The sequence below is a fragment of the Microtus pennsylvanicus genome, chromosome 15 (genome assembly GCF_037038515.1).
Source record: "Microtus pennsylvanicus isolate mMicPen1 chromosome 15, mMicPen1.hap1, whole genome shotgun sequence".
NCBI lineage: Eukaryota > Metazoa > Chordata > Mammalia > Rodentia > Cricetidae > Microtus > Microtus pennsylvanicus.
In genome coordinates, this window is record NC_134593.1 from 6,507,007 (window position 1) to 6,524,369 (window position 17,363).

General features: G+C 46.7%; 1 protein-coding gene across 4 annotated transcripts in view; it reads right to left on the bottom strand.

Moving 5' to 3' along the window:
* Window positions 1–17,363, bottom strand: part of Dlg5 (discs large MAGUK scaffold protein 5) — a 110,590-nt gene that overhangs the window by 45,664 nt on the left and 47,563 nt on the right. For 3 of the 4 annotated variants that reach the window (XM_075949068.1, XM_075949069.1, XM_075949066.1), the window contains 4 exons: window positions 15,816–15,959; window positions 14,972–15,155; window positions 3,090–3,349; window positions 1,732–2,044 (listed from right to left, as the gene is read on the bottom strand). In XM_075949068.1, coding sequence (XP_075805183.1) covers window positions 1,732–2,044; window positions 3,090–3,349; window positions 14,972–15,155; window positions 15,816–15,959 — 901 coding nt within the window. The remainder of the gene's footprint in view (window positions 1–1,731; window positions 2,045–3,089; window positions 3,350–14,971; window positions 15,156–15,815; window positions 15,960–17,363) is intronic. The other variant, XM_075949070.1, reaches the window with a different exon arrangement.

Sequence of the window (17,363 nt, forward strand, 5' to 3'; positions counted from 1 at the left end):
GTAACTCCATGAGGATGTAACTGCTAACCATGTTTTCTGTTTGTGTCACCTGAAAACCATCCCTCTAGGACAAATGTGACTATCATAGCCAGTTTGTAGTGTAAGAGAGACGAGAGGCCATGAAAATGAGGAAGGCTCACACTCTGGTACAGAGCCTCAGTCCCTCCCCCTCCTCACAGTCCCAACTTCTACCTGAACATAGAAGAATTCAGTGCAGGCAGAAAGGCTAATGATGGCTAATCTTGGTTGTCAACCTAGAGTAGGGAAATGCAACTGAAGAATGCCTCTAACAGACTGGCCTGCAGGCATGCCTTTGGGACATCATTTTCTTTAATGTATTTTTTAAGATTTACTTTTATATTTTTGTGTGTGAGTATGTTGCCTGCATATATGTATGTGCACTGCATGCGTGCCTTGTGCCTACAGAGGCCAGAAGAGGGCACTGGATCCCCTACAATTGGAGTTACAGATTTTTGTAAGCCAACATGTGGGTGCTGGGTCCTCTGGAAGAACAGCCAGTGCTCTTAACTGCTGAATCACTTCCCACCCCTGTGGGACATTTTCTTGATTGCAAAGTGATATCGGAGAGTCCAGCAATATGAGCAGTACTGTCCCTAGGCAGGTGGGCTTGAGCCATATAAGAAAGGTAGCTTGATGTGGTCCTGGGAACAAGCCGGTAAACAGCATTTCCTCCAGAGGTTTTTCTTGAAGCTCCTGCCCTGCTGAACCTCCTGCTCAGACTTCCCACAATGATGGACTAAAACCTGGTAGATGAAATAAACCCTTTCCTCAACAAGTTGTTTATCACAGTAACAAAAAGCACACAAGACAGGGAGCCTGGCCACCACATTCCCACATCACCCACCCTACCTCATGCCCGGTACACAGTGATCTCTGCAGAGCACCCTGCCAAGCTTCCTGACCCTGCATTCTGTTTCCATGCATCCCTTCGTACCCTAACAGACCTACACTGAAAATCAGAATCACGGAGTAGAGGCATGAATCAAGAACAGCATCCTAGGTTTAAGACAAGGCCTACGTTACAACTCAGCAGAAAGCTGTGCACACAAGAACTTTAAACTCCAAAGCTCCCTGAGAAGAAAACCAGAAACTCTTCTGAGCACACAGACGGCAGGTGGACAAAGGCCCCCAAGAGCGCTCTTCTGAACCCAGGAGGCCAACAGGTCTATGCAGCTAAGAACTTTGGTCTTGGGACCTTGTTCACAGAGAGTCAGTCTGAGATAATTCAAGATGGTCTGTGATTACTCAAATGTAACTGTCCACTCTACCAGAAAGAACAGGACACTTCTCCTATAATAAAACTATGCTATTTTGAAACAAACAATGTCAGTATGGAAGAGACAAACATGGCCTCTCGACGACTTACTATGTAATCATTTTATTTTATAGATAGATATAATACAGCCTGGCAGCCTGGGCACCCGAACAAGGTCATGAGGCTGGTTTGGTCTTCCTACCCAGAAGGCACTTTGCACCCAACTCAGCTGTGTGTCTTCCTGTGTCCAGGACCATGGTCAGACACTCTGTCCCATTTTTTCCTCTGGATCCCAGACTAAAGTTAAACACCAAGCCTAAGATCAGCCGAGGCCTGAGTGGTATTTCACAACCCAGCTACTGATAACCTTCAAAGAAAAGCCCCTGCCCCCTCAGACCTTCTCATTCAGCCCTCAAGAACTCTACGGCCGCCCTCCATGCTGAACCACTGCCTACCTGCCGCAGGGCCTCCATTTCCTCGCTGGCCGCCTTCTTCTCACATGTGCTGCTCTTGAGTTTGGATTCCGCCAGCTCCACCTCTGTCTGTAGCTTGTCCAGCTCGGAGATGACCTGGTCACGCTCACTCATGATGAGCTTGTACTCGCTGTACACCGCGTCGCGTTCCTCCTTGTATTTCTCAGATTCCTTGGCGGTTTTCACCTGCTTGCTCCTCAGCTCTGTCAGCTCAGACTGCAGCAACTCCATCTCCCATTGAAGGTCCTTGTTCTGCGCTGTGGCTTTGCTCAGCTCGTGGTGGATTGCCTCAAACCTGGGGAGGAAAATGCGAGGTGGGAGGGGCAAGGGCCTGCATGTCAACTGTGAGGCTGTTACCCCCTGCACCAGCCCCACTGTACACAGTCAAGCATGAAGTTTTGACTAAGGTCATTCTCTGCAACCCCAGAGAGAATGATCACAGAGTGCTAGTGCCCTGGGACTGGAATGTTTCTCAGGCTTTAACACATGCCAGAAATTGAAGTGAGGACTGCATGCTCTCTACTCTACTAAAAAGAATAGCACATTTCTCCTATAATCAAGCTATGCTATGGGGGGGGGGAGCAACATAAAAAACAAAATAACGCCAGAATCACAGCATTGGAAAGGCGCACATAGCCTCATGGTGACTCACTATGCAACCACTTCATTTTATAGGTAGACCTAGTATAGCCCTGCAACCCGGGCACTTGAACAAGGTCATGAGGCTAGCTCATTCTTCCTGCCCAGGAGGCATCTTGCACCCAAGCAGCATTTCCTAAGATGTGTGCCTGAGAATACCTTAGGGGCTCCAGCACCAAACAGTAACAGTCATGTTCCTGAACGCTGCAGCAGAGACACCTGCCTGGGTCCAAACTGGCAGTTCCTAAATCTACTTATATACAGAGAATTTTCACAGGAACCCAATGACCACTGTAGAGAACTCACACACTGCAGGAATACTGTCCAGGGTGGTAATCATATCTAAAGCAATGGTCCTTAATAAAAACGAAATTTCAAGGGACATGCTGCCCAGGATATACCTTTCCCATTGGCAAGGCGGGCAGCCACTATGGAAAGCTAGGTTTATAAGAACATCTAGGAGTCAGGGTACTCAGGACACAACAGCGCACTCAGACGAAAGGAAAGGAAATCATTTCAAGGCTAGGGCAGCATCAAGCACAGTGTTCTCATTGACTGGAACAACACAATGTTCTTAGGTATTTTTCTCCTGGAAATCGTACAGAGGATCAGAAGCCCACAAAACACAGGAGCCCCAGACAAAAGACACCCATTTTTTTACCCCAGACACACACTGCCCGGCACCCAGCGTAGGCTCCTACCTCCTCAGAGAGAGGGCGCACTGATGCTGCAACTGGATGGCTGTGTCCCTCTGTTGGGTCAACATCTCCGTCTGCTTTTGCAGGCGCTGGTTCTCCTCCCCCAGCTGCTCCAGGCGGCTCAGGTCTGAGTTGTGCATGGCGACCTTCTCGCTGTACCTCTTCCTCAGGGCATCATAGTCCTTCTTGACCACTTCCAGCTTGTCCATGGCTGTGTCATACAGCTTGTTGAGGATCTCTGAGGAGCCGTTGTGCTTCAGCACCTGGGGACCAAGGAGCAAGACGGGCAGAGCCGATGTCTCCCTTTTCAAGTGTTAAAGAGAACCCCCATCCTAGCACAGGAAGGCTAGAATGGCCAGCCTGAGACTACCGTGTCTGGAAAGTTCTGTGTTCAAGGCTGTCTCCTGACTGACTGGTATCCGAGAACTTGATAGCGAGCAGTTGTCAAAGTAAGACCAGCCCGTACTGAGACTGTGACTTTGGTCCCTACTAAGCAGAGAGGAACTGTGATCAAACACTTTCTGTCCACTGTGCTTCCAGAGTAGGAGGGGCATCTGTGCTGCTGCACCCACACCCTAGAGATCGACTGCATCCGGTAGAGGAGCTGAGAAACTAGCACCTGGGTTACCCTGGGTTACCCCATGTCCTTTCTCCTTCCTCATGCTGACTTTGCTTTGTATCCTATTGCTAAAATTTTAACCAATGGTGATGATTACATATTGAATCTTATAAGGCTTAGGCCAATCACAGAACCGAAGGATGGTTCTAAAATAAGGACATAAAATGTCCAGGGTTGTTCTAGGCACTAGCAGTGTCGGGCAGGACAAAAAGAGACTGTGCCTTGTGCTCTTTTCATCCCAATGCCAGGGTGGGAGGAAATGGATCACCAACGGAACAATATCTTCCTAAATTGATGTAGGCTTCCAAGAAATGAAAAGGGAAAGAGTACAATATGCAGGAGAATATTCTCAGTAGCCCAGAGTGAGAGAGCGAGGTTGTAAGGGAGGCTCCCGCCTGGGGATGTCTTTCTAGGAAAGTGATTCCTAAGTGTAGCTAACAACGAAAAATCACCAAAGATCAGGAATACAGCCAAAGGCATGAACACAAATGCAATGGGATCAGAACCACAATGTTCTAAAAAGACAGCAAGAAGAGAATGCAAATAGGTACAACCAAGTACAAATGGAGGCTTAAAGAAGCATTTATGCCAGGTGGTGGTGGCACACGCCTTTAATCCCAGCACTCAGGAGGCAGAGACAGGCGAATCTCTGTGAGTTTTCAGCCAGACTAGTCTACAGAGTGATTTCTAGGACAGGCTCCAAAGCTACAGAGAAACCCTATCTCAAAAAAAAAAAAAAAAAAGCATTCACAAGTTCAAGGCTCATAGAGAAGGCTAAATCTCAAGAATTGAGCAGATTGTGGCAGTCTATCAAGCAAAAGAGAATTCTAGAAACGACCGTGGTGGTTGGTGCATGCCTGTCATCCCACTACTCAGGCAGGCTGAGGCGGGAGCAGCCTCTTAAGTTCGAGGTCAGACTGAGCTACATAGCAAATATGTCAGCCATGGCTAGGCAGCAAAACTCTGTCTCAAAAGAGTAAGTAAAATGCAACAACAAAACCCCAAACAACCACAAGAGAAACAGAAAGAACGCGAGCACAAGAATGCATCCTGCTGAGAATTACTCAGCTTCACCTGGGGTGCTGTTCAAGGAGAGAGAAACAAAAATCAAGAACTAACCAACATGAGAAAATGAGTTAACAGGCAGGGGGGGGGAGGTTGCCAGCTTCTGCTGAGAACCTCTCAAAGATCCTTAGCCCTTGATGACTCACCACCTCTGTGGGTTTGCTTCCTTATTTCTCAAATGACAGGACAAAACTGGAAAGGCTGGCTTAACCCTCCGCAGCTCCCACAGCCCATGAACAACCTTTTTCACCCTGTGGGTCCTGAGTTATCAACACCATCTTTGCAGCCCAGAGGCCCAGACAGTCACAAGCCTGAACTGTGGAACATTTCCTCCAGAGACAGACAGAACATCTACACAGAAGGAACAACTGACTAAAACAACCAGAATCAAGATGGAGAGACGGCTCTGTGGTTAAGAGCTCCAGCTACTCCTCCGGATGATCCAGGTTCAGATCCCACGACCCACATTGTGAGTCCAGATCCAGGGTTCCAACATCCTCTTCGGGCCTCCACAGGAACTGCACATATGTGGTAGTCATACATGCAGGCAAAACACTCACAGATAAAACAATAATAAACAAATCTTTGGGGAAAAATCAGGTGGCCTAGAGAGATGGCTCAGTGGTTAAGAGCACTTGTGGCTCTTGAAGATCCGGGGTTGGTTCCTAGCATCCCTGATGTTTGTAGCTCCAGCGATGGGATATCTCACACCTTCATCTGGCCTCTATGAGCACTTACATGCACAGCTGCACATGCGCACGCGCGTGCAGACACGTGCAGACACACACACACACACACACACACACACACACACACACACACACAGAAATAAAAACTAAATACATTTTTTAAAAAAACAGAATCCCAGAGACTCTCTCTGACACCCCAGGCTCAGATGCCAGGGCTGCAAGCGGCCAAAAAAGCCTGTCAGAAAAAAGTTCCACCGATCTCCTTCCGTCTTTCATTTTTCCTCTATTTGTTAAAATGTAGGTAGCCTAGATGTTAAACATATTCCCTTTTTTCTATTTCAACTTACTGAATTCTTGGATTACAGCATGTGCTATGACACCTAGCATACTCTTTTCAGAAACTGCTCCTTTCAAAGGGAAATTTTAGGATATTGAAATACAAAAACTTATCTACAACATAGAAGGTAAAAAACCCCACTGTATTTTGGAAACACCTTTACTTTCAGGAAACATACATTGAACACAGACAAAACTGTGGGCCAAGCACCATTCTGTCACTAAATCTCCTTTACAAGAGAAGGAGGGAGAAGGAGCAGGAAGAAGGGGTTGGGGAAAGGGAGGAGAAACAGCAGCTGTGGCAAAGACAAAAAAAAAAAAAAAAAAGCAGGCCCTTCTGGTCCTGATGACACAAGGCCTGCAATTCTAGCACTTGAGAAACAGCAGCATGATCATCAGGAGTTCACAGCCATCCTCAGAGACTGGCATGTTAGAGGCCAGCCTGGGCCATGTGAGACCTTGTCACAAAAAAGCAAAACCAGCCTGAGAGCTGGGTCAAAAGTTAGTGCACTTGCAGAGGACCCGAGTTCAGTTCCTGGCACCCCGATCATGTGGCTCACCACCCCTTAACTACAGTTCCAGAGTATCTGATGCCCTCTCTTGGTGCCTGCACACATGACAAATATACAAATTCACACAGGCACACACATAGATGCATACAGATAGATGGGCATCTGTTGTGTGTTTGTGGATTATCTACCTTTGTCTTCCAGGAATCCCCATTTTTAAACTTCAGTTTCCCTTCGGTCTCTCATTTCTATCCCACAACTGCTTGTATGCTGGGTAAGAATTCTCTACCTGAGCTGCACCAGCCTCTAGGAGCTAGTTTTAAACTCCAGCTACCTTTGCCGGGTATATTCATCAAAAGGACCTTCTGCCACTACGTGGCTGATGGCATCTTTGATGCCAGGGTTTCACTCATCTCTATGGCAAAACCCCCAAGGATGCCCTTTGTAGTTTGTGCTTCAGATGCTTTAAGAGAGCCTCTCCTTCCTAACTTGAGATTATAAGGTTATCTTCTTGCTATGACTTCAAAAATGTAATCAAGATTCACTTTTCCCATTTAAACCCTTTAACTCCTTGAAATAACATTTCTGTACATGGCTTGAAATGGATGCAAATCACTGACCAATGGGAACTGGGCACAAAGGTACAGCACCAACTGAACATCTGAACCCTTCAGGAGCCGGCAATAAGCTCCAGAGGACATGGGGACATCCTCCGGAGACATGAGAAGACCATCCCACCGGCACAGGACTCACCATGGTCAATGGAACACCATTGCCTTGCGCCTGTGTCTGGAGAGGGTATGGCATCTGTACTGGATGATCTTCCGTGTTGGACAAATACCTCAGGTACTTCATTTAAGACTGACTTCATATGCTTCACTCTCTAATCCCCCTCTTTCCCAAGCAGGGAAAACCTCCATAGGCACTGTTGCCATATTCTGAATTCCCCACAAGAGGGCAGCTGTGGGTACGTAGAGGCTCTCCAGCTTTCCTTAAGAAACACCCATTTTCAATGCAGCTAGTTTGGTGACAGCGTTACTTCACCATTCCACACTAGACTCTGAGTCTGTACCACCACACTCGTTCTTTACTGAGGACCAGTTTCCCAGATTTAGAGCCAGGTGTACTAGACAAGCCAGGATGCGGGAATCAGGCTGCCAGGTTATGCTTCCATTCCTGGTTCAGAGAGGTCAGGCCTATGGAAATGTGTCTTTATGAGGCTCAGCACAGCTCTGACGATGTAGTGGATTGTAGAGCCAAAACAGACTGGTAAGACAGAGCCCCCAGGGCACAGTGCAGTTCCCTGGGTAAAACCCTGACTGAAGAGGCCTCACAGTCTGTAAGCTCGGCTCCACCTCCCTGTATCTCCTGGCCTCTGGCTCACTGAAGCCTTGGAGAGGCATAGGCTCGCAAAGGACAGCATCCAGACCTTCAAAGAGACTCCCAGGCCCCAAGCATTTCTCAACTTCTCTCATAAGGGCTCAGACTCAAGCCTGCATTTTATCATCAACAGCTTCAAAGAAATTAAGGAGAATTACAGTCATGTGAATTCCCAAGAACTGGAAAAGATGCTATCTGCCAGTCTAGAATGTTTCCTGTTCATCATGAGAAGATTATGTTCTTAGTGGAGGATTATAAACAACACATACACAGAGAGAGAGAGACAGAGAGAGACAGAGAGACAAAGACACAGAGACAGAGACACACACACACAGAGATAGGGAGAGCTTACTTTTCTGTTGCAGCCAAAAGAAACTTAGGAAAGAAACAGGTTTATCTGACTCACAATTCCAGGTTGCAGTCCACTATAGAGGGGAAGTCGAGGCAGAAACTTGAAGCACCATATCCAAAGTCAAAAGCAGAGGGAGAGTAAACACATGGATTTGGATTACTTGTTGTCTGCTAGCTTTCTTCACTCTGACTCATCTCAGGGCCCAATCTAGGGAATGATGCACTGCACAGTAGGCTGGGTGTGGTGGTCTGAACAAGAATGGCCCACATAGGCTCATATATTTGAATGCTTGGTCATTAGGGAGCCGCAGTACTTGAGAGGAATTAGGAGGTGTGGCCTTGTTGAAATAGGTATGGCTTTGTTAGAGGAAGTATGTCATTGGGGGTGGACTTTGGGGTTTCAAAAGCCAAAGCCAGTTCCAGAGTCTTTCTCTTCTGCTGCCTGCGGATCTGACTGTAGAACTCTCAACTTCTCCAGCACCACGTTTGCCTGTGCACTGCCATGTTTTCCACCATGACAATAATGAACTAAACTTCTTAACTGTAAGCCAGCCCCAACTAAATGCTTTCCTTTATAAGAGTTACCATGATCATGGTGTCTCTTCAAAGCCATAGGACAAAGACTAAGATGCTGGGTCAATGAACCATCAAGACAATCCTCCATAGACATACCCACAGGCCAGCGAATCCAGACAATCCCTCATTAGACTACCTTCCCAGGTAATTCTAGGTCGTGTCAAGTTGATAATTAAAACTAAGCAACATACACACACTCTCTCTCTCTCTCTCTCTCTCTCTCTCTCTCTCTCTCTCTCTCACACACACACACACACACAGAGAGAGAGAGAGAGAGAGAGAGAGAGAGACAGAGAGACAGACAGAGAGAGAGACCGAGAGACAGAGAAAGACAGAGAGACAGGGAGACAGAGACAGACAAAGAAAGAGAGAGAGAGAGAGTGTTGGTCACATGTTCAGCTTCCCAGTTAGACTAATGGAAGAAGAAAATATCTGGGATACCTCGGGAGAAAAGTAAACTTTCACAGATCCAAAAAGAACATTTTAGAACTAGATATTGAGCAAGCAGAGAGGAAACTCAAATGATCTGGTTGAACTGATGAAAGAAAGGTATCTTTCCTTGGACACAGAAATTTTATTTATAACAATCAAAATGTTAAAGATACACACAAGGGCTAGCTAAAGGCTCAGAATGTAAAGGCATATGCTGGGAAGTCTGATGACCTGACCTGAATTCAATCTCAGAAACCCACATGGTGGAGGAGAGAGAAAACCAACTCCCAAAATCTGTCCTCTGACTTACACATGCTCTGTGACACGTGAGCACATCTACCACCCCAGCTATTAAATAAATAAGAGTAACAATAAAAAACTCAATGTATGCACAAAACAATGATAGATACATTTGTGCTGTGAGATAATCCTTCTGTATGCTGTGAAAATGTATTGCTCCTATTGATTAAATAATAAAGCTGATTTGGCCTATAGCTAGGCAGAATAAATCTAGGCAGAAAAGCCAAATGGAGACACAGGGAGAGGAGTGGAGTTGAGAGAGATGCGAGCCAGTTGCTGAAGACACCAGACATGCTAGAGAACAGGTAAAGCCATGAGCCTTGTGGCAAATGAAGACTAATAGAAATAGGTTATTTAAATGTAAGAGCTAGTTAGCAATAAGTCTGAGCTACAGGCCAAATATTTTGCAATTAATATTAAAACTCTGGGTGATTATTTAAAAGTGGTTTGGGATAGGGCGGGACAGAGAAACCTCCTCTTACACATTTCTGTTAACTGAATGTAATAAGGCAGGAGTCTTGAGAATTAAAATAGTCAACATACAGAACAGAAGTCAGACGCCACTAACAATAAAATAGTATAAGTTTGTGGATGTTTACAGAAACAGACAAAATAAGAAGACCCATGATACACTCACTTTAGGGTTAAAAAAAAATCAAAGGCAAACTTGGGGGAGAAAATAATGCTTTTCTTTAAAACATGACATAGGAAAAAATGTCACAAGCATATGTGCTAAAGGTGATAGAAGTCGGTCACGTCTACAAAGTAAGACAGCACTGAGTTTGGGGTGACTTCAATGCTGTTTTTATAATTTTTTTTTTAAACCAAAAACTGAACATTAGTTTAGGACAGGAAGACTGGTACAAAAATACCTTCTATTGGCTTTCCCAACCTAGGAGCTTCTCGGCATGCCTGATACACCCCCAGAAGAATCCAAGATGACCCATTTCCCACCAAGAAAATAGAACAAGGGCCAGACTTCAGCCCTCAGCCTCCTCCCCCACAGCTCAGAAGAAGCACAAAGCACCTGTCTGCAGCTCCTGAGGACAGAGGCCCAGGCCCAGGATCACCCCTCTCACTGGGGGCAGCCTCATTTCCTCTGAGATAAATCATGCAGAGGACTGGAAGGCCCCACAAATCCCTCTAGCAAACATGCAAGTCAAACAGCACCATTTACTCTGTAAGGGCCTCTTCAGGTTTACAAGGCGTGGGAGGAACCAGGCAACAAAACCAGCCTTGTCCAGTGAGGCTGACCTTTGCCTTCCGGCCCAGAGCGGAGCAAGCCTGTGGCTATCCCCCATCACCTGCTCCCCCTGTTGGTAGCTTTTCCTCATCCTGGGCAGCGTCTGGGAGGGTGAGAAAGCCAGCTGAGTAGAACAAGGAACACAGCAGCTCATAGACTCCGCTGCCTCTCCCTCTGGCAGACTAACCTTCTCTCTTGGTGGGGTACTTTGTTGAAATCACAGTCAGACTAATCTGATCTGAAAGCAAATGTAACACACCCACAAAGGCCACAGCTATCCCGAAATAAAAGGAAGCAAGTAATGGCACAGTGGAGGAAGAGGCCTTGCCATAGCATATGTGGTGTAAGCAAGGAAGAGAGGAGAGAGAATGGGCGGGGATAATGTGTGTAAATGTGTGTGAAGATTGTAGGTCTTCAACACACGGAAAGACAGGAAACTTTATGACCCCCAGGGACCATCGTCATCATCATTACCATCAGTTTTGACAGAGGGTCTCATTACATTGCTCAGGCTGGCTTAGAGCTCACAATCCTCCTGCCTCAGCCTACCAAGTGCTGAGATTATAGTCATGGGCCATCATGCCCAGTAAAGACTTCAATAAAATTTGCCCAGTGGTTTTAAGGTTTGTCCACATGTATTATTTTCATACAGAATAATGAGAAAGGGCTGTACCACATTGTACTTTTTATTTATTGATTGATGGATGGCTGGGTTGTTTCTACTTCTGGGCTGCTCTGAGCAATGCTACTACAATCCTTTGTCCCCTAGTTTTAGGTGAATACATACTTTCAGTTCTGGAATGACTGGCTCATCTGGTCATTAACGTTCAAACTTCTCACAGGGTTACACCATTTTATACCACCAGCAACATCCACGGGTCCTCTTTTCTCCCCACCCCTATGAAGCCATTTTAACTCAGAGTGAACAAATTTGGAATAAAAGCAATTGTTAGTTTTGTGCCACGCACAGCAGAGAGTGGAAGCTTTAAGCCTGGCACCATTCCACCTCACCACAATCACAAGAACAAGTGGGCCACACTGAAATAGCCCCATTTTCAACCTCAGCTACAGTGGGTAGTGGAAATTCTGAAAACAGCCTCCGGATCAGTCAATGGGAGGCCAGCCTAATCAACTACAGTGCTCTCCCCAAACTAGACCTTCCCTATGAAGGGGAATTTGTCCTAAGAGAGAGTAAAGCACACAGTCTACTCAGCAAGGAGACGCAGTGTGAGATGACTTACATGTGCATAACTCTTCAGACACACAGACAAACCTGAAACACACTAGGTGGGAGTTATCTCTGTGCAGTAATAAACAAACTTTTACAAAACACATTAATTAATTCCACAAAAATAAAAAATTACAGAATCAGAGACAAAGCCATGTCCCTTTTATTTCTGATCACCTGAACCCTGCAGCCATTCGGTGAGGCAGAAGTCAGAAGGCTGCACATGGGGGCACAGAGAAGGACTCAAACCTGCTGGGGCTGAAAGCTGTTGGGCAGGGGCACAAGGACCCAGAAAGAGCAAGAAGAGCATGGTGTGGGGAGGGTGGCTACAGAGGGATTGGGAGTGGGGGACACACAGGGGAAATGACAGAGTAAATGATCAGAAGGGACAGTACACAATGGCTCTCGCCTATCATCCCAGCACCCCGGAGACTAAAATAAGAGAAAAGCATGCTCTTGGGAAGCCTGGGTTGTGTTTAAAATAAAAACAAAACACCAAGCTAACTAGAACTGGGCTCCAGTCAATTACTTCTCACTGCTGCTGTAACAGGGAGTTATGGAGATGGGCAGGAGGGAAGCACAAGGAACCCAGGCTGGGAGTGGAAGTGCCTTTGGGACTCACAGCTTTCACTAAGTATCCCAAGACACAGAAGCAGCTGTGGATGAGGAGGCGCTGAGGGGGCCTAAGTTAAGCATAAGTCCATGGGAAGCTTCATGGAATAGTATATAAAAACACTACCTTTTTTATATAAAGATTTATTTATTCATTTTATATGCATGGGTATTTCACTTGCATGTATGTCTGTGAACCACTTGTGTGGCTGTGCTATACTGCGTTGCCCAGCCTGGTGATTTCCTGCTCAGCTTTGAGGGTCACAGGCTTCAAACAATCTCAGTCCTTATCTGTCTGTCTCTCTTCTCCCCACTCTCTGTCTCTGCCTGTCTGTCTGTCTCTCTTCTCCCTACTCTGTCTGTCTGTCTGTCTGTCACTCTCTCCTTTCTACCTGTCACTGTCTTACTATCTCTTTCTGTCTCTGTGTGTCTGTCACTGTCTATGTCTGTCTGTTTTTCTCTTTCTGTCTGTCTCTCTGTGTCAGTGTGTCTGTGTGTGTGTGTGTGTGTTTGCATGGCCCAGTGTATGTGACAGTACTCGGATATTTGCTAACATCCTTTCTACTGTGAGAGCCTGGGAAGGATGATGTCTCCATATCCCTACACACATTTAGCACTCAAATCTTGGTTTGTTTGGGAGGTGGGAAGTTGGGCTGCAGCACAGGTGAACCTGGACCTCATTGTACAGCCCAGGATAGCCAGCCTTCTACTTAGGCTGGGATTAGAAAGATATGAGACACTATAGCTGGCAGATTTTCCCTTGTTATACTTTTAAATAATATTTTCCCCCATCAAAAGGAAGGAAGGAAAAATAAATGACTGGTACTGGAGGCTAGAGAAAAAGTGTAAACCTGGGGTGGCTGGTAAGGCAGAAACCAAGGCGAAAAAGAAATAGAGGAGCTATGTCAAAAGAAAGAAGAACTAAGCTTGAGGAACCAACAATTGCCAGCATGGGCTAGAACACAGAGAGCAGAGGAAAGGAAGAGGGAAGAAAAAAGAAACAGTGAACAGAAGCCAGGTAATGACAGTGGCGAGTTCTGAAAACACCAGCTTAGGAGTGTCCAAGAACAGAACGGCACCAGAAATAAGCCAGAACTTAGTCAAAATTCAGTCAACAGGATTTAAGAACATAGCAAGGATTCTCTCATAGTCCATCAAAAATGGGAAGACCATAAGAATCAGATAGACCCAAGCCTAGGGGCATCCCCTAAAACAGCTGAAGTGTATGTAACCTTCAACAGGATCAAGGTCATGAAAGTTAAGGAAGGCCTTAAGAATAAAGGGAGAGCAGACAGAAAAAGAAGGCTACTGTGTAGGATTTCCTACTGAACTGGGTCCCTTACTAAGAAAATACATTGTTGAAAGGATCAGAGTGCTGAGGCAGGAGGAATGGGAGATAAGAAATGGTGAGGGAAGAGTGCAGGAGATGACCAGAGTGTGTTATTGGCATGAACTAAACTGGCAAAAGAAAAACCAACATGCTGTACAATAAATGCGTGCTTTAAAAAAACTCCTGTTGCTGGCAGAGCTGGTGGGATCGGATGCTCAGATGGCGATGCTGAGTCGATGCTGACATAGAACAAAATATCCTTTTTTATAAGAAACACACATTGGTGTGTTTGAGGTGAGAGACAGCATTCACACCGGTAAATACAAACTGGTCAGGGGTTCACTCTAGCACTCTTGCAAACATTTTAGATTTAGAATAGCTTCTTAATAATTATTTTTAAGAATCATAAATGAGCAGAAAGCCCACTTATGAGGACATCATGCTAGATGAACAAGTAAGTTTAGACTAAGCACACCAGCTCTCTCAGGAGAACCCCAAGACTCTGCTCTCTATCCCTTAGGAACTAAAACTGTTATGTGGGGGAAATTCCTCCCTTGAAGGCTCAGTTCTCCCACCCAGTGCATTCAATCTGTCAAAGCCCTGGTCATCCAGTCAGCTCCAGTACAGGAGAACTGTCCAGCTCCTCTCACAGAAAGAGAGCTGACAAGCTGCTACTCAGGCTTCTGTGGTGTGAACTAAGAGCTTGGGGAAAGGAAGAGAACACATTGGGATACAGGAAGAAAGGAGAAGGTGCCATGCCACCCAAAAGAATGACAAAGAAAAGCATTCCTTTGGTGTTTTCATGGAGGCTCTTCTTGCAACCTGCTTTCCACCTGTGAGATCACATAACCCCTGCAAACCAAATGACTCACACACTCCCCCAATGGCCTGCTGTACCCCAAGTTGCATGCCTCAGAGATCACCCTTTGACAGCACCTGAGATGCTTATGACAGGGAAGCGTGTGATAATGTGAGTAGTCTGTCTTCCTCATAGGAGACAGCTTCTAGCAGAGCAAGACAGTTCATCTGTCAATATTCCGAGTTCTCAAAAGAGACAGACTTCCCAGAAATGCTTGTTAATCGTCACAGAAATGAACAATTGGGTGGAAAGTATTTGGATGGTAGGATAGGTGGGTGGATGAATGAATGAATGAACAGGTAGGTACACAGATGGGCAGGGAGGTCTTTGGCTGGCCCCTGACTCTGTAGGCTTACCTGCTGCTGCTGGGCCCGGAGATCACCTATCTCCTTCTGGTCCTCCTCCCTGAGTCGCTTCATGTCCTCCCAGGACTGCTGCAGGAGGTTCCGCTCACGCAGCAGCTTCCCGTTCTCCCGTCTCAGCATGTCCACGTCATCCTTCAGCTGAGTCTGGTCACTCAGGAGCCGGCTGTGGAGGGTGCTGAAACCCCACAGACACATTTAGTCCTGACCAATTTCTCCCCCCATACCCCATCTCCAGAAACCACTAGCCCCAGGTGCCCAAAGAGATCAAGACAATGGCCATAGGTGTCAGGTCAGCACTCAGGGGGAGGCCAAACCTAGATAACAAGTAAACTCAAAAAAACAAACAAACAAACAATCTCAATCCCAATTCTGAAAAGCCCAACACCAAAAGGGATACAAATATCTCCAAGGAAATGAGACAGCCCCAACCTGTGCCTATATGTCCTGGGACCTAGGGCAACATGGCAGGTAGACGGCAAATACCCTCTGAAGGAGGTCAGAAGCCCTGAGGAGAGAACGCCCAATCTGTTTGTCCCGTGAGAATAGGCTGTAGTAAGGCCACCAGTCAGAGATCTGGAAGGCTTCAGGTGCCTGACCCCGCCTTGTGTTTTAAATCATTTTTTTCAAATCTATCAGCTTCCAAGGCTGACAAGAATGCTGGGAGGGGCTAACAGTCTCTTTCACACTTAGCAAAACTGAGTTCAAGAGACACATGCCCTTTCACAGAAGGCAGGCTGCTTGTGAGCACCAGAGCCCCGGACCCTGTCTAGACACTGAGAAGGGCAGAAGGTGGCTACTCCACAGGTACTGGGGCCCTTCCCAGCACAACACTCACTGATAGAAGTCTGTCTCCTTGGCCACCTCCTCGCACCTCTTCAAGGCGTTGGTGTGCTGGTTCTGTAAACTCTGCAGGTCCGACATGGCCCGCACACACTGGATCTTAAGCCTCTCATAATCAGGATTCAGCCTGTGGTAGGGCCTGGCCCCAGGAGCAAAGAACCCCATGAACACAAGCCTCAAGGAGTCCACGAATTTAGGCTATGTCCTAGTCTATCCCAGCCCAGTGGGTGCCAGGTTCTGGCTCCTTTGCACTGTGGTCTCTTGGTGTTTACTAAACTTGCAATCCTGGTTTCAGGCAACAGAGTCTCCAGCCCTGCCTTCATGAGCTCCCTCGGAAGGCCTGGGGAATAAGACTTGCTCTCTACGAATTTCCCAGAGTCTACGCCAGAGGTCTGGACCCACCAGAAACTAGAATAATATTTCTCCTGTCTTCAGCACAGGGCTTCTCAATCCTGGTGCCTATTACTACATGGATTCCCAGAGCACACAATCAGCATTTTCAGGAGACCCTGCATCAAGATGGCTTTAAAGACTCCCCAGGGGATTCCACTGTGATGCCAAGGTGAGCATATGGGCCAAGAGCGGTGCTGCTTAAAGTGATGCTGCAAGGCCTCAGCACTGGTATCACATGAAAACTGAGAGACAGGCAAATAGTCAGGCCCCACCCCAGAAACCTGACTCCCAGGATCTGGAGGGCAAGAAGGGAACCCTGCATCCTGCAATTCAATAGGCTCTCTAGGGAATGCTGGTACTGGTTCCATACAGAGGGCTAAGCAAACACTTCTGCAAAGGGGACTAAAACTCCCAAAATTTCTTTAAAACAAAAGACACCAGGCAAAATGTATTTTTATAAGATGCCTATATGTTGAGAACACGGAATGGATTTACAAACCACAGAAAGTTCCAGCCAACAATGTAGCAGGGTGGGTCTTCGGAGAGACAGTATATATGTGTGCGTGCCCGTGAGCACACAGCACACACACACAAGTACAATGGGATGCAGCAGAATGAGGGTACAGGGGAAAGCTTGTTGTCTCAGCACTGACGGCACAAGGACCAGGCAGCAGCAGTTAAGAGCCCCAGGTCTTCCATAACCCACTAACTAGCACCCAGTGACCAGGCCCCTCCAACTGTTACCAGAAGCACCTTCTACACAATCTCCTGTGAGGCAAGCACCAAGGCCAAGGGGGCTGGCCTAGCTCCTCTACCTCAGACTCAAACCACAGTAGCTACCGATTCTCAGGGTTTCCTCAAATGTATAATGGGAACATAGAGATACACGCCTAAATCCCTCTTGGTGTGACTTAGGTCATAGGCTCCTATTTTCACTTGGAGAAAGTATAAGACACCAGAGAAAGAGAGACAGAAACAGAGATAGAGACAATGAGACAGAACCCTGCCCCCACCTGGGCTTAAGGTTCTGCAACTGGCTAGCATCCGGAGGACACCAGGCTTGAATAAGAGGACACCTTGGAGGTGAAGCCTCCAGAAACCATGGGGCTAAGGAGAAGTGGCTCAAGGTGACACAGTGTGTCGGGTCAGC